The sequence below is a fragment of the Sceloporus occidentalis genome, unplaced genomic scaffold (genome assembly GCF_023333645.1).
Source record: "Sceloporus occidentalis isolate IW3139 unplaced genomic scaffold, rSceOcc1.0.p SCAF_14, whole genome shotgun sequence".
NCBI lineage: Eukaryota > Metazoa > Chordata > Lepidosauria > Squamata > Phrynosomatidae > Sceloporus > Sceloporus occidentalis.
Window position 1 is genome coordinate 4,757,704 of NW_028316994.1, and position 26,453 is coordinate 4,784,156.

The 26,453-nt window shown below is 44.6% G+C and overlaps 2 protein-coding genes across 6 annotated transcripts in view; one reads left to right on the forward strand and one right to left on the reverse strand.

Moving 5' to 3' along the window:
• Nucleotides 1-7,032, reverse strand: part of ALDH16A1 (aldehyde dehydrogenase 16 family member A1) — a 60,912-nt gene extending 53,880 nt beyond the window's left edge. For 2 of the 3 annotated variants that reach the window (XM_089480065.1, XM_089480066.1), the window contains exon 1: nt 1,564-2,525. In XM_089480065.1, the coding sequence (XP_089336191.1) occupies nt 1,564-2,515 (952 nt within the window). In that variant the 5' untranslated portion in view covers nt 2,516-2,525. Of the gene's footprint in view, nt 1-1,563; nt 2,526-6,926 lie in introns of those variants that run through there. The other variant, XM_089480067.1, reaches the window with a different exon arrangement.
• A 976-nt stretch (nt 7,033-8,008) lies between these two features.
• On the forward strand, nt 8,009-26,398 carry PIH1D1 (PIH1 domain containing 1). Of its 3 annotated transcripts, XR_016271952.1 has the most exons (12): nt 8,013-8,121; nt 8,840-8,944; nt 10,152-10,218; nt 11,342-11,527; nt 12,384-12,445; nt 14,443-14,527; nt 14,723-14,819; nt 17,356-17,406; nt 19,162-19,252; nt 19,360-19,503; nt 20,665-20,876; nt 25,310-26,398. XR_016271952.1 is itself a non-coding variant. In XM_089479946.1 (11 exons), exons 2-11 carry the CDS (start codon nt 8,861-8,863, stop codon nt 20,710-20,712), a joined length of 915 nt encoding a protein of 304 aa, XP_089336072.1. In that variant the 5' UTR covers nt 8,013-8,121; nt 8,840-8,860; the 3' UTR covers nt 20,713-21,049. The 3 variants fall into 3 exon arrangements, 2 of the variants coding, with proteins under 2 accessions (XP_089336073.1, XP_089336072.1); XM_089479946.1 differs by lacking the exon at nt 25,310-26,398 and having other exon boundaries at nt 20,665-21,049; XM_089479947.1 differs by lacking the exons at nt 17,356-17,406; nt 25,310-26,398 and having other exon boundaries at nt 8,009-8,121; nt 20,665-21,056.
• Nucleotides 26,399-26,453: the final 55 nt, after the last annotated feature.

Below are 26,453 nucleotides of genomic sequence, written 5' to 3' on the forward strand. Positions count from 1 at the left end.
TCCAAACCCTGATCTCCCAGTGTCCTAGTCCAACACTTAAACCACTGCATCACGCTGGCCCAGTTTGTGTACATCCACCAAATTCAAGGAAATTCTGCCTTACAACTTTTTCTTCTTTATATTTGTTTTATTGCTTCCAAATACATCTCACAAGCCTATACTGAACCCATGGCTTTAGTTGATGGGATGGGGAATATTGCATTGATATACTGAATCAGCGTGGCGTAGTGGTTTGAGTGTTAGTCTACAACACTGGAGAGCAGGATTCGAATTGTTGCTTCTCCATGAACACCCACTGGGTGATCTTGGGCAAGTCACACTCTCTCAGCCTCAGAGGAAGGCAATGGCAAACCCCTTCTGAACAAAACTTGCCAAGAAAAACCTTATGATAGGGTCACTGTAAGTTGGAAAGGTCTTGAAGTCACACAACAACAACAACAACAACAACAAAGAACACACAGTCCAAAGTTGGAGAAGAGAGACCGGTTTGAGGTATTACACCATGAGGGCTAGCAAAGGTCGCTCCTGGGTTCTCTGGAACTGACACATTTCCCAGGGTGGCCAGATACCCTCCTTTTCCGGGACATGTCCTGGAAGGATTCCAAAATGTCCTCCAAAACTCTGAGCATGATTATGAAGCATGAATCTATATCAGAAGTGTTCGGGATTTTGGACTTTCTTTTTGGATTTGGGGATATCTGTATTTACATATGCAGTGGGCCCTCAGTATCCGCAGGGGTTTGGCTCCAACCGCATATTCTTTGGAATTTATATATTTTCAAAATATTTTCTATCCATGGATGCTTGAATACACGGATGAAGAATCTGTGGACATGGAGGGATAACTGTATGTAAAAGTAAAGGCAGTCCCCTTGACATGAATATCTAGTCATAACCGACTGCAGGGGCAGTTCTCATCTCCGTTACTAAGCTAAAGAGCCAGCATTGTCCGAGGGCTGCTCTGGCGGTCATGTAGCCAGCATGACTACACCAAACGCTGTTACCTTCCCACCAAAGTGGTACCTATCTACTTGCATTTGCCTGCTTTCAAACTGCTAGGTTGGCAGAAGCTGGGGCTAGTGACAGGAGCTCACCCCATCATGTGGCACCTGGGCCTCGATCTGCCAACTTTCTGATCTTACAATTGCCAGAACTGGCGTCTTAACCACTAAGGATCTTATCACAGGAGGCACTCACTGTGCTGGAATCGTGGCCCAAATGCTTCAGAAGAACGAAGGTGGGATCACTGGTGGGATCACCACTTTGACAATGGACGAACAGTGACATGTCTCAATGATGTTTTAGAAGCGTGACTGGTGATCCCACCTCCACGCTTCTGAAGTGTTGGGGCCACAACTGCAGCATGGTAAGTGCCTTGTGTGATAAGGGTCTAAGCCACTGCATATGTACATAATGAGACATGAGTGTTTCAGGCCTTCATTGGGTCAGGTCCTCCATATTTCTCGAACGCCTTCCATTTCGCGATGCCTTGCCCTCCTTTGCAGCGAAGGCATCTGGTCACCCTAGTCCCACCCAAATCCATGTCCCACCTGGCCAACTTACCTCTCCTGCTTATCGAGGGTCTCCAGGGGGCTTCCTCCTCTGGATGATGAGCTTCCTCCACCATCTGAGACCCCAAGATCTCTACTTGTGGGGTCTCCACATGGGCACTTTTCTGGGCGTAGAGATAAGACCCTCCACTGTTGCCATCCTTATGAATCAGCGTGTCCTCTTGGAGCCTTCCCTCTTCCTCCGGCTCTTCCTTCACAATCCCACCTGGGACATGATGGAGATGCTGATAGTGGTCTTCAGGAGGAACCAAACCCCCAACAGTTTGGGAAGAAGAAGAGGAAGAGGAGGAGGAAGCAGGGTGGGCACTGGGTTCACATTGGGGGGCATCCAGGTCGCTCCCCTCATTGACAGTCACCTGGGTCCAGGTGTAGCCTTCTTCCTCCTCCCCCTCTTCCTGCTCCTGGAGTTCTTGATCCGGATCCAGCTCTGGATCACTCTCTTCTTTGATCACAACTTGGCACCAAGGGGCAGCAGTGCCAGCTCCATTGCCCTTTGGGATGCTGCTGGTGGTGCTGGTGTTGGTCCTTCTCCCTCCTCGCCCCCCGATGCCAACCTTGCCACCCCCGAGGATGGCATCCAGCTCGTGGAAGAAGCGGCAGCGCTGCCTAGCGATGCCATCTGGCTGGAGCTTGGCTTGCTTGTAGCTCTTCTTGAGGTCCTTGCCCTTGGTGCGGCACTGGTCCTCGTCCCGGGAGTAGCCCCGCACGGCCATCCGCTCCGAGATCCATTGGTAGACGTCGGCGTTGCGGTGGCACCGGTTCAGCTGCGCCTGGATGCCCTCTTCCCCCCAAAGGGACAGGAAATCCAAGGTCTCCCGGTGGCTCCAAGTGGCAGCCCTGGTCCGGGGTACTTTGGGACGCTCAGTGCTTGCAGCAGAAGCAGATGCAGCAGCAGATGCACCTTTGCAACCCAACAAAGATGGAGATGCAGAAGAAGAAGACATCCTGGAGGGTCCAGGGCCACCAGGTGCAATTGCGGGGTAAGCAAATCCGGGGTCCCCACCCCCACCCCTTACCTCGCTTTAATCAGGAGCCCAACCCCGGTGCATGCTGGGAAGGCTGCCCTTCCCCACCCCTCTCCCTCCTCCTGTTTCTGCTCCTCCTCCTGATGCTGCTGCTAAACCCAGCAGCAGACTCGCTGAGCGAGGCGGGTACCTCCGCGGTAACACGTAATCCGAGGTGGGGCTTTCCTGGCGCAGCCATTGGCTAAGACGCCCGTGGTATGCAAATGAGCCCTCAACGTTCTGATTGAAACCTGATTGAAACCCGCTTTCTGTTGCAGGGCAAGCAAGGGACTGAGAGAGAGAGAGAGAGAGACTTCCAGGCTGCTTTGTGTGCACTGCAGAAATCATCCGGTTTGACGCCGCTTTAACTATCCTGGCTCAGTGCTACGGAATTCTGGGAGCTGTAGTTTTGTGTGACATTTGGCCTTAGAATCATAGAAGAGTTGGAAGAGACCACAAGGGCTATCCAGTCCAATTTACTCCCTGCCATGCAGGAACTCTCAATCCAAGCATACACTTCTTTGTCGGAGAGCTCTAGTGCCACAACAAACTATAGTTCCCATATGGACAAAGAGGTGTGTGTGTGTGTGTCAGCCTGCAGATGGCCCTCCCTACCATCTGAACTCAGACCAGAAAGAGAAAAATGTAGGCCCTATGACTAATATCTTCAGATTTTTTTTCTCCTGTTTGCCTTTGATGAAGAAGCTTCGAAAACTTGTAACATATAATTGTGTATTTTGGTTGTCCCCATAAAGGTATCATTGTTTGGATGTTATCGTTCCCAGGATTCCCTAGCACTGATTGAAGTTCACACCTGCAAAACTAACCCGGTTTGAGTTCGCTTCGTAGAAGGCGTATATGGAAGCAAATGAATTTTATGTTTAGATTCCGGTCCCATTTCCAAGATATCTCATTATGTACACATATGCAAATATGGATATCCCAAAATCCAAAAACATAAAAATAAATCCAAAATCCAAAACACTTCTGAACCCCAAGCATTTTGGAAAAGGGAGACTCAACCTATACAGTGGATTGTCCACATTTCACTGGGGTTTAGGGCACAGGATCCCTATAAAAGTGGGAAAACTACAAAAAAATTTTAAAATGACTTTTTTACCTGAGAGATCACCCCTCTAGAAATCTCTAGGTCCTCCAGGGCAACTCTATGGTCAACATCTGCTGGAAATTGACCACAGAATTGCACTGGAGGACCTACAAATGCCTAGAGAAGTGTTCTCTAGATCCTCCAGCACAACTTTTGGTGGATGTTGTTGGAGGACCTAGAGATTCCTAGAGAAAACATATTTCTCAAATCTGCGAATAATCAAATCTGCAAAAGTGAAAGCTGTACTTTATTTTGGGGTTTTAATACTGATTTTTAGAATAACTATCAAGATCCTTCCTTGGAGGTCTTTAAACAGAGGCTAGATGACGATGCTTTGATTGAGAGTTCCTGCATGGCAGGGGGTTGGACTGGATGGCCCTTGTTGTCTCTTCCAACTCTATGATTCTATGATCAAATCTGCCCCATAAACCAATGGTACTCAAACTTTTTACTCTTGGGGTCCACCTTTACATCTACATGTGGATGTCGTGCACCCCTCACTCGACGTAGTATACGAATACAAATATTTTGTTTATTTATTATATGTATTTTCATTCGAGCATTCAAGCATTTTCATGTATTAACATTTTGTAATGAAATAACATTGTTCAGATTAAAACAGTTTTATTGGAATAAATTCAATGTTTAATTCAAGGCATGCATAAATTTTGCACATTAAAAAGTTTGGGAAGAGGAGGAGGACCAAGGACTAGAGCCTCCAAATCTCTTGCCTCCTTTGAGCAACTCTCATATCCCAACTGCAGGTCCCATCATCCCACTGTTTGAGAACCACTGCAACAAACCGTTTTGGGTACTGGACTCTAGATTCTTTTAGTACAGGACAGATCGAGGTTGTGATCTGCAGAAATAATCCGGTTTGACACCACTTTAACTGCCATGGCTCAATGCTATGGAATTGCAGGAACTGTAGTTGCTTGTTCCCAGAATTCTATAGCTTTGAGCCATGACAGTTAAAGTGGTATCAAACTGGATTATTTATGCAGTTTGAAGGCAGCCAAGAATAGGGAAGACCAAAAAAACTTCTGACATCTACACTGGAATGGAGAGGCAGAAACTGAAAATGAGATGTTTGGTGTCCAGTATTAAAGGCAAGACCTTTGAATTTTCACATGGGTTCCTCCAAGGCCCTCTATCAAGACAAACAGGCTTTTCTTTGCATACATCTGGTTAAAGAAATTGAGATTTTAGGGCATCAGAGGCTTCAGAGCCCTTTACCAATTAACAGAAAACAGAAGCTTTTTTGATCAGTGGAAGAGTCCATCCAGCAAAACCTGCTGCCTCAGCAGAGGAAGGAACAAAGGTCAGGGCCATAGTGAGTTAGCCAGATTTTTGGGAGGGGTACAATGAGGAGCAAAAGGTATATTCAATATATAATTTTAAGTACAATGAGTACAATGTCCAATGAGGAGCAAAGGGTATATTCACTGCCAGGGTACAACTGGGAAATAAAGTGTCCCCACTTTATTTTGCAACCCATCCCTGCTCCCTCCCTGATTTTCCGATCTGCTAAATCCCACCTAAACCCAAAATTCCAAGTACAGGTTTGGTCTCCCTTATACAGAATCCCCAAATCCAAAGTACTCCAAAACCCAAAACTTTTCCATGGGTGGCTGAGATCATGACACCAATAGAAATGAAATCATATTCAGGGGTAGCCGTGTTGACCATTTGGTTTGTTGTTGTTGTGTGCTGTCAAGTACTTTCAAAGACCTGCCTTAGGGTCGCCATAAACAGGATAGGACTTTAAAGGAACACACAACAGCAGCAACCCATCTCCAAGATATCTCATGGTGTAGCTGTAAGCAAACACTGATGTTCCAAAATCCGAAATCCCAAACCCTTCTGGTCCCAGGTATTTCAAATAAGGGAGATTCAACTTGTATCCTGAGACCCAGCATGGCGTAGTGGTTTCAGTCTTGGATTATGATTCTGGGAATTGCATGAAACTCACTGGGTGCCCTTGGGCAAGTCATACTCTCTCAGCCTCAGGGGAAGGCAATGGCAAACCCCTTCTGAATAAACTTGCCAAGAACACCTCATTTTAGGTTCACCATAAGTCAGAAACGACTTGCAGGCATACGCAACAGCAGCAACCCATCCCCAAAATATCTCATTATGTGAGTCAGTGTGGCATAGTGGCGTGAGTGTTGGACTAGGACTCTGGGAGACCAGGGTTGAACTCCCAGCTAAGAGGTAACCTTGGGTGAGTCACTCTCTCTCAACCTCAGAGGGTGGCAATCACACACACACACGCACCCCCCCGAAGAAACAAGAAAACTCCATGATAGGGTTGCCAATAAGTAGGATAGAACTCCGAAGGATCAGACAACTGCTGCAACCCATGACCAAGATATCTCATGGCTTCAGTTCAAATCCCAGCTTGGCCATGAAGCACCAAAACACACTGCAGAAATAATCCAGTCTGAGACCACTTAAACTGCCTGTGCTCCGTGTAGGACTTGAAGGCACACAACACACACAACCTGTCTCACCTACCTCCTGGACGTATTAAAACAAATGACAGTACTTGTCCATAGGGGAACCATACTTGCCCAGAGAGAATAATAGGAGAATAAATTTCCATAGAGAATATAGAGGCTGAGTTGCTAAAACGTTCAGCACCAAGAAAGGAATCCAAAAATGATTCTTTATGCTGTAGACAAGTCTATGGGCAAGTATTCTTCTATGATTCTCTATGGGCAAGGATTACCCAATGATTTTCTATGGGCAAGTATTCCCTAATGATTCTCTATGGGCAAGGATTACCCAATGATTCCCTGTGGGCAAGTGTTCTCTAATGATTCCCTATGGACAAGTATTCTTTAATGATTCCCTATGGGCAAGTATTCCCCAATGATCCCCTATGGACAAGTATGGTTTCCCTATGGGCAAGTACTGTCACTTTGTTTTTAGCAGCTCCCCTCCCCTCCCAGTCTCCTGAAACCTTCTGGATCCCCTCCAAGGTCCACACTCTGCAGAAACAATCCAGTTTGAGGCCGGTTTAACTGGCTGGGCTCAATGGTAGGGAATGCTGGGGACTGTATAGTCTTGAGAGACATCTAGCCTTCTCTGTCCTGGTGCCACAAGAAACTACAACTCCCAGGATTCCCTAGCACTGAGCCAGGGCAGTCAAAGCGGTCTCAAACTGGATTATTTCTGCAGGGTATTTGGAGACCCAAGTGGGGAAAGAAAGGCTGGCTTCCAAGCTTGTGTCCCCCTTACCAGGCCTTCCCCAATCCTCTCTGGCACTGGTCCATACTCCATGCAGGAGAAGATCTCGCAGACTGCCTTCCCAGCTGCTGAACCAGCCATAGCAGCCCTGACAGCTGCAGCTCTCCAGCCTCCCCTAAAACCCTCCCCTCCAAGCCACTTCCGGCCTCCATCCACCATAGAGACCAAACAGGAGAGAAGGGCTCAGGCAGTCAGCCTAGCCTTTGTGGCTGTTGTTGTCGTCCCTGTTGTGTGCTTATTATATTGCCTGTTGTTGTTGTTACTGTGGGTTGTTGACCCTATCATGGGGTTTTCTTGGGGGTTTGCCCTTGCCTTCCTCTGAGGCTGAGAGAGTGAGACTTGCCCAACAATCTGCTTGCATGTTATCACACTACACTCTTATAGCACTGCTATTCCACTTTGGCTGCATCCACACTGGAGAAATAACCCGGTTTGGCATTGCTTTAACTGCCCTGGCTCAAGGCTATGGGATTCTGGGAGTTGGAGTTTGTTGTGGGCCCATGAAAGGTTCATGAAACCTCATCTGGGGCTGAACCAGAGTTTCACAACTTGACTCTTATATTGATTCCCTAAATCTTGGCTTTCCAGGTGCATTGGCCAAGATGGCTGAGGCTTCTGGGAGCTGAAGTCCAAACATGATCTGGAGCAGTGGTCCCCAAACTGTGCCCTTCAAGAGATTTTGGACTTCAGCTCCCAGAAGCCTCAGCCATGTTGGCCAATAGTCTGGGATTCCAAAATCCCTTCAAGAGCACAGTTTGAGGACCACTGAAGAGGAATCAGTGCATGATCCTGGTTCTCTTCCCTCCAGCTTTGCTCTAAACCAGTGGTCCTCAAACTGTGCCTTTTAAGAGATTTTGGACTACAGCTCCCAGAATGTCAGACTATTGGCCAACATGGCTGAGACTTCTGGGAACTGAAGTCCAGAATCAAGGGCACAGTTTGGGGCCCACTGCCCTAAACCTAGGTCCAGATTAACCGGAAGTGTGATGTACCTCTTTCACTTTCCTATCTCTATAGTCGTTCTCTATGGAATCTTCCATTATGCTGAATGGGGATCATAGAGATAGGAAGGCTTTCTAGAGCGGCTGAGAGATCCCAACTTCCGGTCCCGTTTCCCTGTAAACTAAAGAGGAGCAACAGAGAAGAAGGATAACGACGTCTTTAAAGCATCGCAGAGAGAAACCAGGTAAAGATTAAGGAAGACTGAAATGTAGAAGCAGAAGCAGAAGCAGAAACTGTGGCAGATATTGTTTTATAATGTTTTATAATGAAGAGGGTTGGAGATAAAGAATGGTTTATTATATTCGTTTAAGATAGCTATGGATCTAACAGGGGCTCGAGGCGACCTACAAATTAAATCAAACTCAGAACATCAGGCCACAGAAGTCCAAAACACACTGCAGAAAATGCTTTAACTGCCCTGATTCACTGCTAAGGAATCCTGGGAATTGTAGTTTACAGCGGCCCCAGAGCTCTCCCACAGAGAAGCCTAAATGTCTCGCAAAACTACAGTCCCCAGAGCTCCTTAGCATTCAGCCAGGGCAGGTAAAGCGGTCTCAAACTGGATTATTTCTGCAGTGTGTTTTTGTCCAGAGTCACAGGCTGCATCAGCATGGCCAAAATAATGCAGTTTGACACCACTTTAACTGCCATGATCCCTTTGGAATCCTGGGATTTGTAGTTTGTTGTGGCGCCAGAGCCCTCTGACAGAGAAGGCTCACAAAACTACAAATCCCAGAATTCCATAGTGTTGAACCATGGCAGTTAGAGTGCTGCCAAACTGCTTAATTTCTCCAGGGCAGACAAAGTCAGAGTTTTCTGTCCTGTGCCAACGAGTTTTAGAGGCTTTCCTTCATCTTGGGCCCTTGTTCTTAACCCTCGCTTTCGTTTTGTAACTTCTGCAGGGTCGCACCAGCAGCACCAGCATGGCCTCCATATCAGACAAGTCCCTGTTATCAGCTGAGCTTCAGGAGGAGGAAGAGGAGGAGTTCCAGCGTCTTTTGCTCCAGGTGTGCTGTGGTTGAGTCCCCTTTTTGTATTGGAAATGTGTGTGCCAGGTCCTCTGCAACAGAGCATTGGGTCAAATTAGACCAGGACTAGGCAGCTTGAGGCCTACCTGTTATTGCTATACCAGTGGTTCCCAAACTTTTGTCCTCCAGTTGTTTGGACTTAAACTCCCAGAATTCTTGACTGTTGGTCAAGTTGGCTGGGGCTTCTGGGAACTGAAGTCCAAAACAACTGGACAACCAGCTTGGGTAGCACTGTGCTAGATTTTAACTTTCTTCTGCCCCAGCCAGTATAGCTAGTGGTGAAGGATTGTGGGAGTTGCAGTCCAGAAACATCTGGATCACCACAAGCTATTTATGCCTGGACTGGAGTAAAGCAGAAGAGGTACAAGACCAGGCAGTGAATATACACAGTGTATTTTTATAATGATGTCATGGAAAGGCGTTTTACAGTGTGCCTGGCTATTAGGCTGTTAGAAGCTTCTAAAATTCAGCTCCTTTGGAATATATGACTTAAAATAATTTAGCTGTTCTGTGTCTTGCTATTATTTCTGCATTTATTATTTATCTATTTTGTTCTGTTTAATTTTATAAGCCACTTTAAGAGCTTTTTTCTTTAAAAAAGTGGGATAAAAAGATGTAACATATCACTTGTGTGCGTAAGGCAGCCTAGTTTTAACTACAGATCCATTGCTAATGTGTTACCTTTTATTTGTGGGCCACTGCAAATAAGTCCCTGAGGATCCCTCTGTCCACTTTGTTTAGAAAGTTCTCAGAATATACACTCGTCCTGGTTATGGCAGGCAGAATATGTGTGGACTATCTAGTTCAGGGATGTGACAATGCAGCCTCTAGATGTTGTTGGACTGCAACCTCCAGCATTCCTCAGCTATTTGCTGGCTTGGGCAGCTGGGCATTGCAGTCCAGCACCATCTGAAGGGCTATGCAGTTCCCACCTTGGTCTAGTTCCAACCAGAATAGAGCTAGGTTCCTTAGGACTGGAGCATGGCTTTGGCATGGCTTTTGGACTCTTAGGACGCATGCATCCTTTAAACAGCATACCTCCAAAGTGACCCGAAGCAGCTTTATTTTGGCCTGTCTGTATGGGCCCTTAGTTTCAATGGCAATTTAATTGGAGCAATATCCCAGATTAGTTCTGACAACTTGGTTAAGACTGAGTCATACAATTATCCAATCTCTCTGTCCCTAGGCAACCCAGAAAATCCAGAGCTCATTGCCTTCTCAGGCAGAGTCCAAGCCCATCCGTCCACTCCCAGGTAAAGTGTTTTGAATATGGAATTTGTGACAGCTACTCAGTGACATGAAGGAATGCTGGAAAGTTTCAGGGTACCTGAGGCAGTGACTTAGATCAGCTTTCCCCATATCTGAGTTTTTCAGGTGTCTTGGGCTACAGCCCCCATCATCTCCATACACCATGCATATTAAAAACATACAAAAGCAAACACTCTAATAAGTAGCCTCCCTGAACACATGTACCTATTAAAAGCCTCCTTGAAGAGAATTTCAAAGGATGGGAGCAGATACTGAGAAGGCTCTGTCTTGTGTCCTCACCAAGTAAGCCTGTGATGGTGATAGGACTGAGAGAAAGCCTTCCCCTGAAGATCTTAGAGTTCTAGAAGATTTATATGGGAAGATACAGTCTTTCAAATAATCTGATCTGAGCCATATAAGACTTTATAGGTTATAACCAGCACTTTGAATTGTGCCTGGAAATGAACTGGTAACTAGTGAAGTTGTCTTTAATAGGAAATTATATGCTCCCTATAACTGGCCCCAGTCAGCAATCTGGCTGCAGCATTCTGAACCCACTGTGGTTTCTGAACAGTTTCCAAAGGCAGCCCCACTAGCATGACTCATTTCCCCCTCGTGACTATAAGAATTGTGCAATAGGTTAATAACAGAGGATACTTCATTCCCCCAGTCTGTCCACAGCCTTCATACCTTTTCCCAGCCTCAAACTACAAAGCAAAAGCAAAATGTACCAAACAGCTGCATCTACACTGCAAATTAATGCATCTTGACACAGCTTTAACTGCCATGGCTCAATGCTATGGAATTCTGGGGTTTGTAGTTTTGTGGGATATTTAACCCCCTATCAGAGAGCTCTGGTGCCACAACAAACTACAAGTCCCAGCATTCCATAGGATGGAGCCATGGCATTTAAAGTGGTGTCAAAAACTGCATTAATTCTGCAGTATGGCAGTAGTCAACGTCACTAATGCAAGCTAAAGCTTTTGCGCCAACTCATTACAGGCCCAACTCATTACAAGAGGCAAGAAACAAGCAGTGGAGAGCCTTCCAGTTGGGGCTGTGTAAGATTTTGTACCAGATGAGAGTGCACACAGCACATCCTAACCTTGCCTCTTTTTTCCTTTCCAGGATTCTGTCTTAAAACCCGCACAGTTTCTGGTGAGAAAGTATTCGTCAACGTCTGCAAGTCCCCCCACATTCCTCCACCTCCTGATCTGAGCAATGAAGAGTTGACCTGCCTCATTGAATCTGAAGCTGCTTCCAACTTCCGCATCCCCATGAGCCTGGGAGAGCCTCATGCAGAAGTGGACAAAAGTGAGTGTTCAGCTCATTGGTAGGGAGATAACTGGTTAGCAATGAGAAGTGCTGCTCGGGCTAAAGAATTAAGTCTAGGACCGTGGTTATATAGAAACCGATCAAAATCATTGTAAATACATAAGCAAAAGGCCAAAGAATGCAAAAGGTATAATAGCAATTGTTCAAGTGAACAGTATTTACAGCCAAAATGAAAAACAGGTACATGAGAATTCAAAAACGTAGGACTGAATGGAACGCCACATCTTAACAACAAAAACAAGAAAAGATATATGAAGCATTGCCATAGAAAAATGAAGATGCTGAGAACATTACATTAGAACATAATGAGATAAAGGAAGTCAGTACAGGTTTGAGTCTCCCTTATCCAGAATTTCAAAATCCAAAATACTCCAAAAATCAAAACTCTTTTCATGGGTGGCTGAGATAGTGACACCTTTGCTTTCAGATGGTTCAATGTGCACAGACTTGGTTTTGTGCACAAAATTATCTAAAGTCTAAGAGTATTTCCCCACTGAGATGGCATCATGTGAAGTTGTTGCTGTATATCTTTTAAATCATTTTTGATGTATGATGACCCTAAGGTAAACCTATTACAGGAGTTTCTTGGCAAGATTTGTTCAGAGGAGTTGTGCCTTTGCCTTCATCTGAGGCTGAGAGAGTGTCACTTGCCAAAAGTTAGCTAGTTGGTTTCTGTGAGGAATTGAAGTCGTAGCTCAATGCTGAAGCCACCACATGCTGGTTTTTCATCTCAATTTACCTATTCAAAAACAGCTATAATATCCAGGACAATTGATTTAGCTTGGGTGCTTTAGGAATATATGCCTCTTCCTAACACCTCTTTTCTTACCTCCAGGTGGTAATGGCTGCACTGCTTATGATGTCAGCATCAGCACCAGCTTTTTCAACAAGATGGAGGTGAGCATCTTGTTTAACAGGAGTTTTTCAGTCACTAAATTTGCTATACCACCAGGGCCAGCATTTGTATCAGGATGACACAGGGAGGAACACCTGGGTATATTTTGCTGCTCAGAAAGTAGGAAAGATATTGGAATGAAGGTACTTCCAACAGCAGGAAAGATGGACAAGTAAAAACTATTAGGGTGCCTAGTTTTTTGTGGGTTTTTCGGGCTATGTGGCCATGTTCTAGAAGAGTTTATTCCTGACGTTTCGCCAGCATCTGTGGCTAGCATCTTCTGAGAATGCTGTTAGGGTGCCCTCGATCCCTTATTGTACACCAGTAGTAGTTAGTGTCTCCCATGTCAGTGGTGTAGTGAATCTGTTATGAGTTTGTCTGAACTTTAGGAAAATTAACAAAGGTGCTGAATCTTTTGGGGGATATGTTGCAACAGAATGCTTCTTTTAAGAATCTATGCTAATACTTGTAGCAGATTCACAGCCCGCCAATATGGACACCATCAGCCACATGGGTAGAGGTTTTCATCCACCTTCTCAGTCCAAATTAAGAAGAGCCCGTAACATCTTACATGTGCATGCACATGCTATTGCATGAGGACTGCTTTGTTGTTGTTTTTGTGTGCCCTCAACTTGTTTCTGACTTATGGTAACCCTAAAATGAACCTATCACAGAGATTTGTTTGGCAAGATTTGTTCAGAGGGAAATTGCTTTTGCTTTCCTCTGAGGCCAAGAGAATGTGACTTGCCTAGGATTACTCAGTGGGTTTCCATGGCTGAGTGGGGATTTGAACCCTATCCAGTGCTCAAGCCACTACATCACACTGGCTCACTGCAGTGTAGTCCCATTCATGAATTACATGATCCCATCACATGGGTCTTTTTAATTAGTTATTTATTAGCTACATTTTTATTCCCCTTTTCTTTAATTAGTCCAAGGCAGCATACGTGATTCTTCTTCTCCTCTCCTTATACTCAACAACCCTGTGGGATATTTCAGGCTGACGGGGAAGGATTGGCCCAGGGTCTCCCAAAGTACTTTCATAACTTAGTGGAGGTTAGAACCTGCCTTTCCCAAGTTCCAGTACAATACTTTCACATTTCAAGCAGATTAATTGGTTCTTTTTGATGCCCATTTGGGACCAGTCATGCACCTAAGAACTGTTTTATGTTGTGTCAGATCTGTATCATATTAGGGAATGCTCCTGTGAGACCAACTCAAAGAGTACCAGATAGAGTGTAATCTTCCCAGTGCTCCACACTTCTTCGTCTGGTGATAAATAAGGCCACAAAAGGGACAGTGGTGGTAGTGGAGGAGACTGACTGAAACTGAAGCCAGAGAAGTGTAGTGAGTGATGGGCCAAAGGAGATTTTGTAGGCATTCAACTGTTACTGTGTTAGCTGCTGTGATGGTTTGGGGATCTGCTTGGAGTTTCCTTTTGGCCTGAAGAAGAAACTAACAACAATGATCCTGTCCCCAGGTTTTTAAAATATAAAATCCAACTGTTGTTTGGAATTGCCTCTGCCTCTATAATTTATACATTGTTCCCCATTCTCCTAATGTGGAATGAGAGAATTCCTAGGCAAAAGTCAGAGATTCCTACTCCCTCAGATTTTTTTTTTAAATGAGGATGCTGGAAATGGCATCTGAGATTTCTTGCACGTAAAGTGCATGCTCTGCCATTGAGCTGTGACCCCCCTCATTACCTCTACACTTTACATTTTGATGTGGGTGATAATTAATTATGCACTCTCTTTTTATCAGAGCTGGGGAACTTGTTGCCCTCCAGATGTTGTTGGACTATAGCTCCCATCAGCCCTAACTGGCATGGCCAGCCATTATAGGATCCAGTAACATCTGGACACTGCACAGTCCTCATTCTTGAGATAAGGAGTAGTGGTGATGTTATTATGTAACCATACATGAGTATATATATCTCCTTAGAGTGTACCTCAGAGAAGCAGCTCTTCAGATTTCTCTGTTCTCTCTCATCTTCAAGGGCAACCAATTCCTCAAAGAGTTTTTCATCACCATCGCATTAGAAGGACTGTCTGAGAAATACAAGATCGATCTCAGCAACCAAGGTATGAGGAGTCAGCCTTGCTCCTGGAAGGCAGGTGATCTCTCATAAAGGCAACTCTCTAACTGAGTGCCAGGGAAACACCTTTGATTAAAGGGGACCCTGAAACAGGTTCCAATCCCCCCTATACCTGTGGGCTTGATCATAGTTTGGGGCCTCTGCAACCCAATCTAATGATGCTTTTTGTTTCTACTTTCAGAATGGCTAATTCTGAAGAACAGGAAGTTTATGGGCTCCATATCAGAGCAGACCATCCGCACCAAATCCAAACCTGTCATCCAGGAAGTGGACAGCAGGTGCATCTTTTGTGTGTGTGTGTGTGTGTGTGTGTGTGCTGCATCCTTTAATTTGATTCCCCATCTTGGATTAGAAATGTTGAATTTTAAAATTCTTGTTGGTCCCCTTTCATGTATGATATCTGTTGCTGCATCCACACTGAAGAAATAATCCAGTTTGACACCACTTGAACAGCCATGGCTCAATGCTATGGAATTCTGGGAATTATCGTTTGTTGTCGTACCATGGCTCTCTGACAGAGATGGTTAAATGTCTCACAAAACTACAATTCGCATAATTCCATATCATTGAGCCTTAGCAGTTAAAGTAGTGATAAACTGGATTATTTCTGCCATGCGGATGCAGCCCATGTATAAAATAAGGATAATGCACATCAATTCTTAAGACTTCTTTTGCAGAGGGTTCGTTTTGCTTCATCTCTCGTTCTTTGATCATTTCCTTGGAGGATGACATACAGTCTGATACATACCTACACCCCCACCCATCCCCAAATAGCTGCAAGGCCCAGCATTCATGGATGTTGGCTATGTGGTAGTTGCAATACAGTGACATCTGGAGGGTTGTGTGATTATTACCTTAAGGAACAGAGGCTGAGTGGACATCTCCTAAATGCAAATTCTGGTATCGTGTAATTTGAGACAAGGGGAAAACAAGTCTGTAGGTGGAGACTTATGTCATTTCAATTGCCCCTTTTGCCACAAAAATGTTTCCTCATTGCCTGGAATGTCATTGCTTTGGATGGCTGGGTGCTCTGATGAAACAACGGAGTGATTTGGGCCCAAACTCAGTATGGATTTGAAGCAGAGCAACCTAACTGATCAGATGTTTTAACTGAGATCCAAAACACAATACAGTTTGAGGGCACTTTAACTGCCCTGGTTCAATGCTAGGGGATTCTGGGAACTGTAATTTTGTGAAACATTTAGTTTTCTCTGTCAGAGAGCTCTAGTGCCACAATAAACTACAATTCCCAGGATTCCCTAGCACTGAGCCAGGGTAGTTAAATCAGTCTCAAACTGGATTATTTCTGCAATGTGTTTTGGATTTGAGCCTTGTTTCCTAAGATAATAATAATAATAATAATTAAAAAAAATCATTTATTTGTAGCCCGCTTTTCCTGGGTAGATCAAAGCGGGTAACATGGTTGTATACAATATACAAATTGTAACAACAATCAATCAATACATCAATATAAAAACAATTAAAACAAGGTTAAAAAATACAAGCTAAAACATACAGACTAGCTGACTCAAAAGTGCATGTGCAGTGGGGAGATAACAGATGTTACAATGTCTGGGGAAAGGCTTGTTTGAAGAGGAAGGTTTTTAACCTCTTCCTAAATTGGTCAAGGGAGGTGACTGAGCGGAGCTCGCCGGGAAGAGAGTTCCAGAGCTGCGGGGCCAAGATAGAATACGCCCTCTGAGCAGTTGCAGCATATTTTGTGTCTGGAACCCTCAACAGTTGCTTCCTGGCTGATCTGAGAGCGCGGGGCGGATTGTATGGGGAGAGGCGGTCCTCCAAGTACCCTGGGCCCAGCCATTTAGGGCTTTATAGGTTATAACCAACACCTTGTATTGCGCCCAGAAGTGAATAGGCAGCCAATGTAGATCTTTCAAGACAGGTGTTATGTGGCTGGTCCTAGAGGATCCAGTGACCAGTCTTGCTGCCATGTTCTGAACCAGTTGTAGCTTCCGAGTATGGTACAAGGGTTGCCCCATGTAGAGCGCATTACAGAAATCCAACTGAGAGGTCACCAGAGCATGTACCACTGTTTCAAGGTCCCCCCGGCCCAGGTAGGGTCGCAGCTGGTGTATCAGCCGAAGCTGATAACAGGTGCTCCTGACCGTCGCATCCACCTGAGATGTAAGGTGGAGCGACGAGTCCAGAAGCACCCCCAGACTGCGAACGGAGTCCTTCAAGGGGAGCGTGACCCTGTTCAGGACAGGTGGACAAATATCCTTCCCCGGGCCCGGGGAACCTATCACGAGCACTTCCGTTTTCTCTGGATTCAAACTGAGTCTGTTTTCCCTCATCCAGCCCATTACCGACTCCAGACAGGCATTTAGAGGAGAGATGCCATCCTTGGTCACTGCATCAGTTGGAGACACAGAGAAACATATTTGGGTGTCATCAGCGTACTGATAACACCTCGCCCCGTGTCTCCGGATGATCTCTCCCAGCGGTTTCATGTAAATGTTGAATAGCACGGGGGACAGAATGGCTCCTTGAGGGACACCAGATGTAAGCACCGTCTTATCGGAGCACACATCCCCTAGCTGCACCATCTGGAATCTACCCGAGAGGTAGGAATGGAACCACTGGAGCGCAGTGCCCCCGATACCCAACTCCCTCAGGCGTTCCAGAAGGATACCATGGTCAATGGTATCGAAAGCCGCTGAGATGTCTAAGAGCACTAACAGGGACACGCTACCCCTGTCCATGCCCAGACGGAGATCATCGACCAGGGCAGTCTCAACTCCATAGCCCGCCCGGAAGCCGGTTTGAAATGGTGTGTGTCTTTTCTTTTTCTTGTAGTGAGGTCAAGGAGAAAACTAGTAACTTCCGGCAATCTTCTGTGTCTGAAAGGTATGATTGGAGAAAACACTTAGAATGGTGAAGGGGTCAGAGAAAGTGTATGATAATGTTTCTGGATCAGGAAAACTAGTGTGCAATCACAAATAGATTAGACTGTTCCAAAGTAATTTACATGGGACTGCTTTTTAACACTTAGCAGAAACTGCAGTTAGTACCTTACAAGTGAAAACTACAACAGATTGTTGCAGCAGTGTTGCTTTTGAGGATTCCTGCCACTCCTTTCTATTTCCTTCCCTTTCTTCTGTTCTCTGCCACACTCCTGAAACAGCAAGGCAGCATTCTGTTGTTATTGATCACAGTCATGTTTTGGGATTGTTTTTGGTTCTTCAGGGGATTCCCTCTTTTGCTTAGTGCTCCCCTTAAATACACTCATCCCTCCATATTTGTTGCTTTGATATTTGTGGATTTGGTTATTGACAGATTTGATTAATATGTTCCTCTCTAGGAATATTTTGGTCCTCCAGTGCAACTCTATGGTTAGCTTTAACTAAATGTTGCACTGAAAGACCTAGAGATTCCTAGAGAAAATTCTCTTCTAGGCATTTGTAGCTCCTCCAGGTCAGTGTCTGTCAGACATTGACCACAGAGTTGCACTGGAAGACCTAGAGATTCCTAGAGAGGTGTGCTCTGAGATAAAAACATGGTGTTTTTGTTATTTGCAGTTTTTCCATATTCACGGGGGTCTTGTGCCCCTAACACTAGCAAATATGGAAGGACAAGTGTATTTAATACTTCTATAAACTGTGGGGCTTCCCCAGCCTGGTGTAAGTTCTGGCTTTATAAGCAACTAGATTTCCCCCCAAAAATAAATTAAACAGTATAGTACACAGCTTACAGTAGCATCAATTAGAATAAAATCCTGCACTTTTCCAGCTAAGCTTTATTGCACTGCTTACTGTAGACACACTACTGCAACCCCCACATTGAAAGTTTTGTTTCTCTGGCCCTGCTTTACAATACTCCCATGCTGTTGCTGCTAAAAAAAAATTGCTTCTTTGGCTTTCTAATTTGGGCGACTGGCAAATTTCTTTTTCTAACATGCCAGGGAATTGTACTGCTGACTGCAATTGATTCTTTCTTGCCTGGAAACTTACTAGGCACCAGCCGCCAGTGGCTTGTGGACCAACACCAGTCCAGGGATCACCACTTAAAATGGCAGTGCAGTGAAACAAGTTGATCTCAATTGGCCTTTGGCAACTCTGGTCCAGATAGGACCAAATAGGACAGTTAGCCCTGTTATTAACTGTCTTGAGCAGCTGATATGAAACAAAGCTTAGATCTCAGGTCAATTACTTAAATAACATTCTGTTAGAATAGAGTTGTAACTATATTCTGGCATGACCCTTAATCTGAAATAAATTGTCTGCTCCTGTTTTTAAGAATGGGAAGAACAGATTCCAGTGGAGGATGCTGAAAAGCATCTTCAAACTATGAAGACATGCTTTTTAGCAGTCTCTTTTCCCTTGATTACAAATCTGGTGATGGACACCAATCCAGGTGACTTTAGAAGGAAAAGTAAACAAAGTTCTGAAGTGTACTAAACCTGATCGCTGTGACTCTGGATGCCAGTTGCTGCTAGGGGACAACACTAAGAATAGGGCTGTTGTTCTTTTGTCTTGTTTGTGGGCTTCTAGCAGCCATCTGGGTGGCCGCTGGCAGATAGGATGCTGAACTAGATAGGTCCTTAGTGTGATCAGCAGAATCCTTTTTATGTTCTCATTTAAGTCTTTCTCTCTTATTCCATAGCTCTGCCACTGTTCCTGAATACACGATAGTTGCTGAGCCCTCTGTCAATCACCCTGACCATCTAGTAGTGAAAATCTGCCTCCCTAAAATGGTAACTTGGCAGAATATGGGTAATAGGAAGCTATCCTGGACATTCCTCTCCCACAGATGGATGATGTCAAGATGCATTTTTATTTATTTTTCCTCCTGCCTTTCCAGACCTCAGTGAGATCCCTTGACCTGGACTTGGGTGAAGATCGAATTGTGTTAGAGGGACATCCCAGACTCTATCATTTGGACATCTTCATTCCCTACAGCATTGTTCCTGAAGAAAGTAGGGCTCAGTTCCACAGAGAGACCAAGGTGAGTGATCAAGGCAGTACACTCCTAAGTTAGTGCCCTCAGTTGATTTGGACTATAGAACCACATTATTCATGTAGTTATGATGGGTGGGGCTAATAGGAGTTGTAGTTGGACACATTTGGCAGTGTCTGGGCTGGTGAAGGCTGTATTTGTCAAGATTCATTCAGAGAACACACTCCTCCTTTCAAACCACACTACCCATTTTCTACCCCAATAACTTGGAGCTTTAACTTCAGAAATTTTCCTTTTGCAAATATGTATCTTCAAGGTAAGAGCTAAGTTATTGATACAACAGGGAAATTCTGAGATGCTTCAGGCCAATATAAGTTCATTCCATTACCTCTCAGTTGCAGAAAAACAACTTAGTACAGCAGTCACACTAGTTAAATAGAGACTTATTCTGGGTACCTCCACAGCCACTGAAGTATTATCTAGTATCATCAAACATCTCATCCCAAATGCAGCTGCATCAGTAGAAAAGCATTTGTTAAAAGAACCCCAAAATGGAGTTATTCCTTTAAAAAAATACAAGGAATACTTTGATTAATAATATAATTAAAGAATTAAAAGAGTGACAACTTTTTAACCACATTTATAAATGAGATGAGCACCTCATGATGAAACGTGAAGATCCTATAGCCAAAGGCTATAGACAGTAAAACTGAAGAGCATCACATTTTGCAGTGTTTGGGATGGTAGTTCTATTACTGCTTTGTGAATTTCCCCTCTCCAGACTAGTATTCTTTTTATTCCACCTTCCTCCATGGAGTTTGGAGTAACCTTGCTTTCACCTCACAACAGCTCTGAGAAGTAGGTTAGGTGAGAGTTGGCAACCAGTCTAAGGTCATCTGCTAGTCAACATTCTATCTGAAAAGGGAATTTGTCATTTGTTCTCCCTAATCTGAATACTGCAACCAATACACTACATTGCTTTCAAATTTCCTTGCTTGTAACCAATAAAAGGTGAATCTAAATCCTGTAAACTATCCATAATTATGCAAGACATAACCGCAAACGGACAGCAAGTTGACTTTTTTCTGCTTGGCACTGTGTACTTGAGCTTGAACAGCTTCTGCAACATCAACAATAAAATCCTACTCAGCAGATTGCAGCAGCAGGGAGTCCTCTAGGCTCAAATAACACATTTTTTTCTCCTTCCAGATCCTCACTGTCATAATGCCTGTCCAACGCCCATTACTGTTACCATGAGCTGCAAGGAGAAAAGCTGGAAGACACAGTGTTTTGTCAGTCCTGGGACTTAGATCCCACAGCCTCATGTGGGATAAGCAGAAGAGCAGAGATTCAAGAAGGATGTGGAGGATGGAACTGATTATCAGAGCAATGGTGTTTGGCTTGTGAGGAAATAGACAAAGGTGATAGTCTCTACAATGTACAGGTTCTGTACCCAAACACTTGCAATAAAGCTAGAGCTGGGGAAAGTTACCTTTGTTGCAACTGCAACTTGTGGAATCATCCGGATACTTAGGGATTCTGGCTGGGAAAGGAGTGGTAATCCAAAAAAACCTAAAAACTTTTCCAGGCTCTAAATAATACATATTGGATGGGATCCAGAGCTTGCCTCCTTTTTCCTCCCACGAGTTCTGTTCTCAACTTCCCTTCCACCCACAACAGATGCTGTTCTTTCCTCTTTCTCTTTCTCAGCCCACATATACAATCTACTCATCTCCATTTGCTTCTGCAATCAGTTTATAACTCAAGAGAGAGCAACCTTTGCCCCTCTGGTTGTCCACAAACCAATACTGCTATCATGGCATACCATCAGCCAGGCTAGCTAGGATGGACAGGAAGTGGAATTCAGCAATATCCACAGGGCCATAGTTTCCCTCCATCTGGGTTTAACTGCATTCTCTATGAGTTCAATTGAGGCTGCTTCTTCCATTTCATGGAGCTTGGCTTCATGCTTCCCACCCAGCACATGAAAATGCTTTCTGCCAAAGTCCAAATTTTGTGCAGAATAAGTCCCAAATTCCACAGATCCATGTCAGTCCAGGATTCTTCTTGTCAGAGGTTCTCAACACTCCAAAAACATGTTTGGGGGTTGTTTCCTGAATATTTTGAAATATTATTTCCATCTCTATGGAAAAGTTCTACTTTTTCTTTTCTTTTTTGGGGGGCTACGGCTCACAGAAATACAACTAGCCATGCTACTGTGTGTGTGCTTGCACTGTGAGTCCAAAAATGGAACTTTTCCATACTCTAGTACAATATACCAGAAATGAATTTCTAAACCAAAGGGTATTTTGGGACAGGCCTTCTCAAATGCCCTGGCCATTCTCCTTCTGAAAGGAACAGTCCATCCAAATAACCCTGCATTGTATTTCAGCCTGTATGTTTGTATTTTAAAGCCCAAGGCTGTCTCATATGTTTTGTTGCCTGAGGCACGGAACAAGTGATTTCACATGCTGAAGTCAACTGGACTGGCAACAGGACCTTGTGTCAGCACTTGTTCTGGGGTAGATGCCACAGCTGAAGACAGCAATGCTAAGTTAATGCCATGCAGTGTAGCTTGTGCACACAGTTCTCTTTCAGGAGAGGTAAATGGCTGCAAATCAGCTACTTCCATTGCCAGCATCAGCTGCCTGAGAGTTGCCGGCCATCTATCTTTGACCATCAGTCTCTTCACACTTGAGTCCTTCCAAAAATTCTGCTAGACATCTCTCTGCCTTCTTGTTCATTTCTATGTTTAACATTATGAAAGCATAAAACAGGTTTATGCCCCCCCCAAAAAAGGTCCAAACTTTGCTAGTCCAATTTGACAAGTCTTGGCATCTTGACTAGCAGAGACTCTTTTAGGTCTTGATCTTTCTTAGTACAGATCTTTTTTATGGGGCTATGTGAGGACGTGAACTTGTAACCTCTGGCAAGCAAAGCATGCGCTATGCCACCGATCTTCCCTTCAATTTCAAAATCACAGGCTTCTTTTTTCTCACTTGCGTGCATGTGCCCACACACATACAAACAGAGGCGCCAAGTCTCCTTCCTCTGTTCCATTCTTTACCCATGCACCCCCCAGTCTGTACAGCCTGTTCCACAAGCACATGTCCATCACTGCCACCCCCGCCAGCACCCTCCCTCCATGCCTTCTGTCTTTTTCGTTTTTCCTCATACAACCTGTTCTGTCGCTCTCTCTTGCATCTACTTCGGCTGGAAGAGAGAAATGGAGTTAGCTCTAGGTATATGAAGTTGACTGCAGGATGCTTTGTCCTGCAAGGGCTCTGGTTGCAGGTTAGAGTGTGTGTGGTGGGGGCTGGGGCAGACCTCTTTAGGTTAAGGAAGTGGGGAAACTATGTGCCATCATGTGGTCCTTTGAGAAGACTGAGGAGTGACATGGTTGCACTCTGGACTGGCACAGAGAAGAGGGTGCAGGTTTGTTCTCTGTTGCCCCAATGGGTAGGACCAAGTCTTACGGTGTTAAGTTACAAGAGGGTAGATTTCAGTTGAATATTAGGAGCAATTTCTTGAATGTAAGAGTGATTTGGCAATGCAACCAATTATCTAAAGAAGTGGTGGGGTCTCCTTCATTGAACATTGTCATAAAGAGGTTGGACAGATACCTGCTGGGGATGATAGAGTTCTTGCATTGAGTGGTGGGCTAGACTCAGTGAGGTCCAACCCTTTGAATCTATGGCTGTATCTATGCTGCAGAAATAATGTAGTTTGATGCCACATTAACTGTCATGGCTTCATCATGGAATCCTGGGATTTGTAATCTGGTGGGGACCTGAGCTCTCTTGACAGAGAAGTCTAAACATTTCACAAAACTACAAATCCCAAAATTCTATAGCATTGATCCATGGCAGTTTAAGCGGTATCAAACTGCATTATTTCTTGAAGGTAAGAGTGGCTCAGCAACAGAACCAATTATCTAAAGTGGTTGGGTCACTGTAGTCCTTGGAATGTCTACTGACTTCTGAAGCCATTAGTCCCCAAGAAAACTGACCAACCTTCTACCTCACCAAATTTCTCCCTTCCAAACACTAAGACATGGCCTAAAATACTTTCATGCAGCTAAATAGTGCTGTGGGATGCATGCTGTAGAGCAGTGCTACTCAGAGTGGTCCATAGACCAGTGCTGGTTCCTGAGCCATCAGCTGCCTGTCCCTGGCACATTTCCTGGAGTGTATTCCAGGAAATAAAGTTGTAGCTAATGGATGCAAATAATGTGCCAGTCCCTGGCACAATTGGGAAAAGTACTAATTGCTGATCCCCCACACCAGACAGCTTGGCAAGCACTGATGGGCAGTTTAATTGCAGTGTTACTAATAAGTGATAGGTGGTGCTGTGTCCACTCTAAAGCAGGTAGTGTACTTACAGTCCTATACTAGAGTATTTTTTAGTTAAATGAAACTGTTCTTCAGACACATTGGTCTGACTTCTCTAGAAATAATCTGATTAGGAGCACTCCAAAAAAGCAAAAACAAGACAAAACAAAAACACTCTTTTGAAAATGCTCCCAAAAAACTGATCAGGAGCGATGTGATGTCACTCTTAGGCCCCGTTCACACTATGAAAATAATCCAGGATGAACCTGGGTTGAATCCTTGTTGTTCACACACATCCTGAATGCACTCAGTGCACTTTTTTGGGAGGGAGGGGCGATCCAGTAAACCACTTAACCCTGAAAGATCCGAATTGTCAGTAGTGTGAATAAGCTTCCAAATCAATTTAGAGCAATCTGTATTATTCTTTGGAAGGGAGGCAGCTCCATTTTAACCTGAAGCAACGGCATGTGTGAATAACTCTAGGATTAAAATGACTTGAAGAGATGTTCAAACACAAAACAAAATGAGAACAACAAACCCAATATGCATCAGTGTGGTGATCTGCATCTTGGGACAAAAAAAATAAGTGTGAATGCCCCCATAATTGTGCAAAATGGCACTTGCCATGAGGTTTTGTGGCCCACCAGAAGAGCTCATAATGTTGTGCCGCCTTCTGTGCTTGGGAGCATGCTTACCCCTGATTTAGGGGGATCTATGGCTGAACTGGCTGCATGGAATAATCTTGCTTTAAGAGAAAAAAGGAAGCTGCCTTGTACAGAATCAAGACATTGGTCCATGCAGCCCAGTATTGTAAACGCTGATTGGCCATGGCTCTCCAGGATTTGTGGCAGGATTCTTTCCATCTCATCCTGGAAATCCCTGGTCTTTCTTGGTGATCTCCCTTTAAGTACTAGGCAAGACTGACCTATCTTAGCTTCGTAAATTACATGAGATCATATGATGAGGCAGACCTCAGGATATAGAATCACAGAGTTGGAAGATACCTCAAGGGACATCAAGTCCAACCGCCTGCCATGCAGGAATGCACAAAGTACCCCCAGCAGATGGGCATTCAGCCTCTGATTACAAACCTCCAAAGAAGGAGACTCCACCACTCTTGAAGGCAGCATATTCCACTGACAAACAGCTCTTACTGTCAGGAAGTTCTTCCTAATGTTGAGGTTGAATTTCTTTTCCTGCAGTTTGAATCCACCACTCAAGGTCCTGTTCTCTGGAGCTGCAGTAAAAGAAAGTTGCTCCATCTTCAATATCATATCCCTTCAAATATTTAAAAAGGGCTATCATATCACTTCTTAGGCTTCTCTTCTCAAGGCTAAACTTCCTTCAGTTGTTCCTCATAGGGCATAATTTCCAGACCTTTCACCATTTTGGTCACAATGTCTGGACATGGTCCAGTTTATCAATATCCTTTTTGAATTGACATGCCCAGAACAGAAAACAGTATTCTAGTTGAGGCCTGACCAAAGCAGAATTGAATGTTATTATTACTTCCCTCAATCTAGACACTATATTTCCGTTGATGGATGAGACTTCTCCTGCTGAGTCCACAACTTACCAATTTTGCATGGAGAGTTGCAGAAGGGCCATTCCATTGGGCAGAATGAAGAGACTGCCTCAGGAAGAAGATGATGGAGGAGCACGAGCCACAGTTGCCCCCTCGGTTTCTCTCTTGTGGTGGTGACCTGTCTTAGGCAAACCAGTGGAATTTTCTGCCTTCAGGTCCAGTGATAAAGTTAAGAGAAATGCTGGCTGGGTTATTCTGAGTGATGTTGTCTCTAATCCCAGTTTTCCTAACTTTTGGACTGCAAAATCCAGAATAGGAAGACCGAGCAAGATATGACTATGCTGGAACCATTTCCTTGAAGTGCTGATACTCCTGGCTATGATTCATGTTTCTCGTTTCCAGAAGAAGAGCCTGGATAATAGCCCTGTCATCCTTGCTCCATGCAGATGGGATCAGCACATGTGAACTTCCAAATATTGTTGGACTCCAGTTCCCATCCTCCCTCACCATTGACTAGCCTGGCTAACCTTCTGCTCACTCCTTGCCATATGGAATGCCAACTACATTTGGCACATTATCCATCAAAGAGCCACACTGGTGGGGACTGGTAGAAACCACTTGTTCCTTCCCTCCCACCTTATACTTAGAGACCCACCCCACCAGATGCTCTTTCTCTTGCCTTGCTCTTTCTCACTAAATCCCCTTCTCGGAGAGATTGAGCGGCGGCATAAACCGATCAATCCAATTCCTTTAAATGGAGAACCTACTATTCCATCCCTTTGCTCTTTCCAAAGATCCCAGGATTCCTTGCCAAGTGGCAATTAGCAGATCGTTCTCAGCAGGGGAAAAGAAAACTCCCCACAGTGTAAAATGTGTGACTCAGTGTGCCTGCATGTGTGTGTGAGAGAGAATAAGATGCAAATATATTCAGAGTAGTTGTGGTGTCAGCAGAGGACAGAATGAGGGGGGAGCAGGTTCCCTGATATTATTCCAGCACTAAATCATCAACCTCCTGCCTTCCCCATTTTCTGTTTCGTGTGGATCAGTGTGTCATGCATGAGAAGAATATTGCTTTGCCAGAAACCCATGCCCATTGGTGGTTTGTCATCTGTGCACAAGAATTCTTCATGTCCCTGCAATGG

What these genes read in the sequence shown, in the direction of transcription:
- PIH1D1 (XM_089479946.1), top strand. Translation starts at nt 8,861, where the DNA reads ATGGCCTCCATATCAGACAAGTCCCTGTTATCAGCTGAGCTTCAGGAG. An exon ending in GATCGATCTCAGCAACCAAG is followed by an intron (nt 14,528 to 14,722) that starts GTATGAGGAGTC and finishes TTCTACTTTCAG; the next exon opens with AATGGCTAATTCTGAAGAAC. An exon ending in ATCCAGGAAGTGGACAGCAG is followed by an intron (nt 14,820 to 17,355) that starts GTGCATCTTTTG and finishes TTTTTCTTGTAG; the next exon opens with TGAGGTCAAGGAGAAAACTA.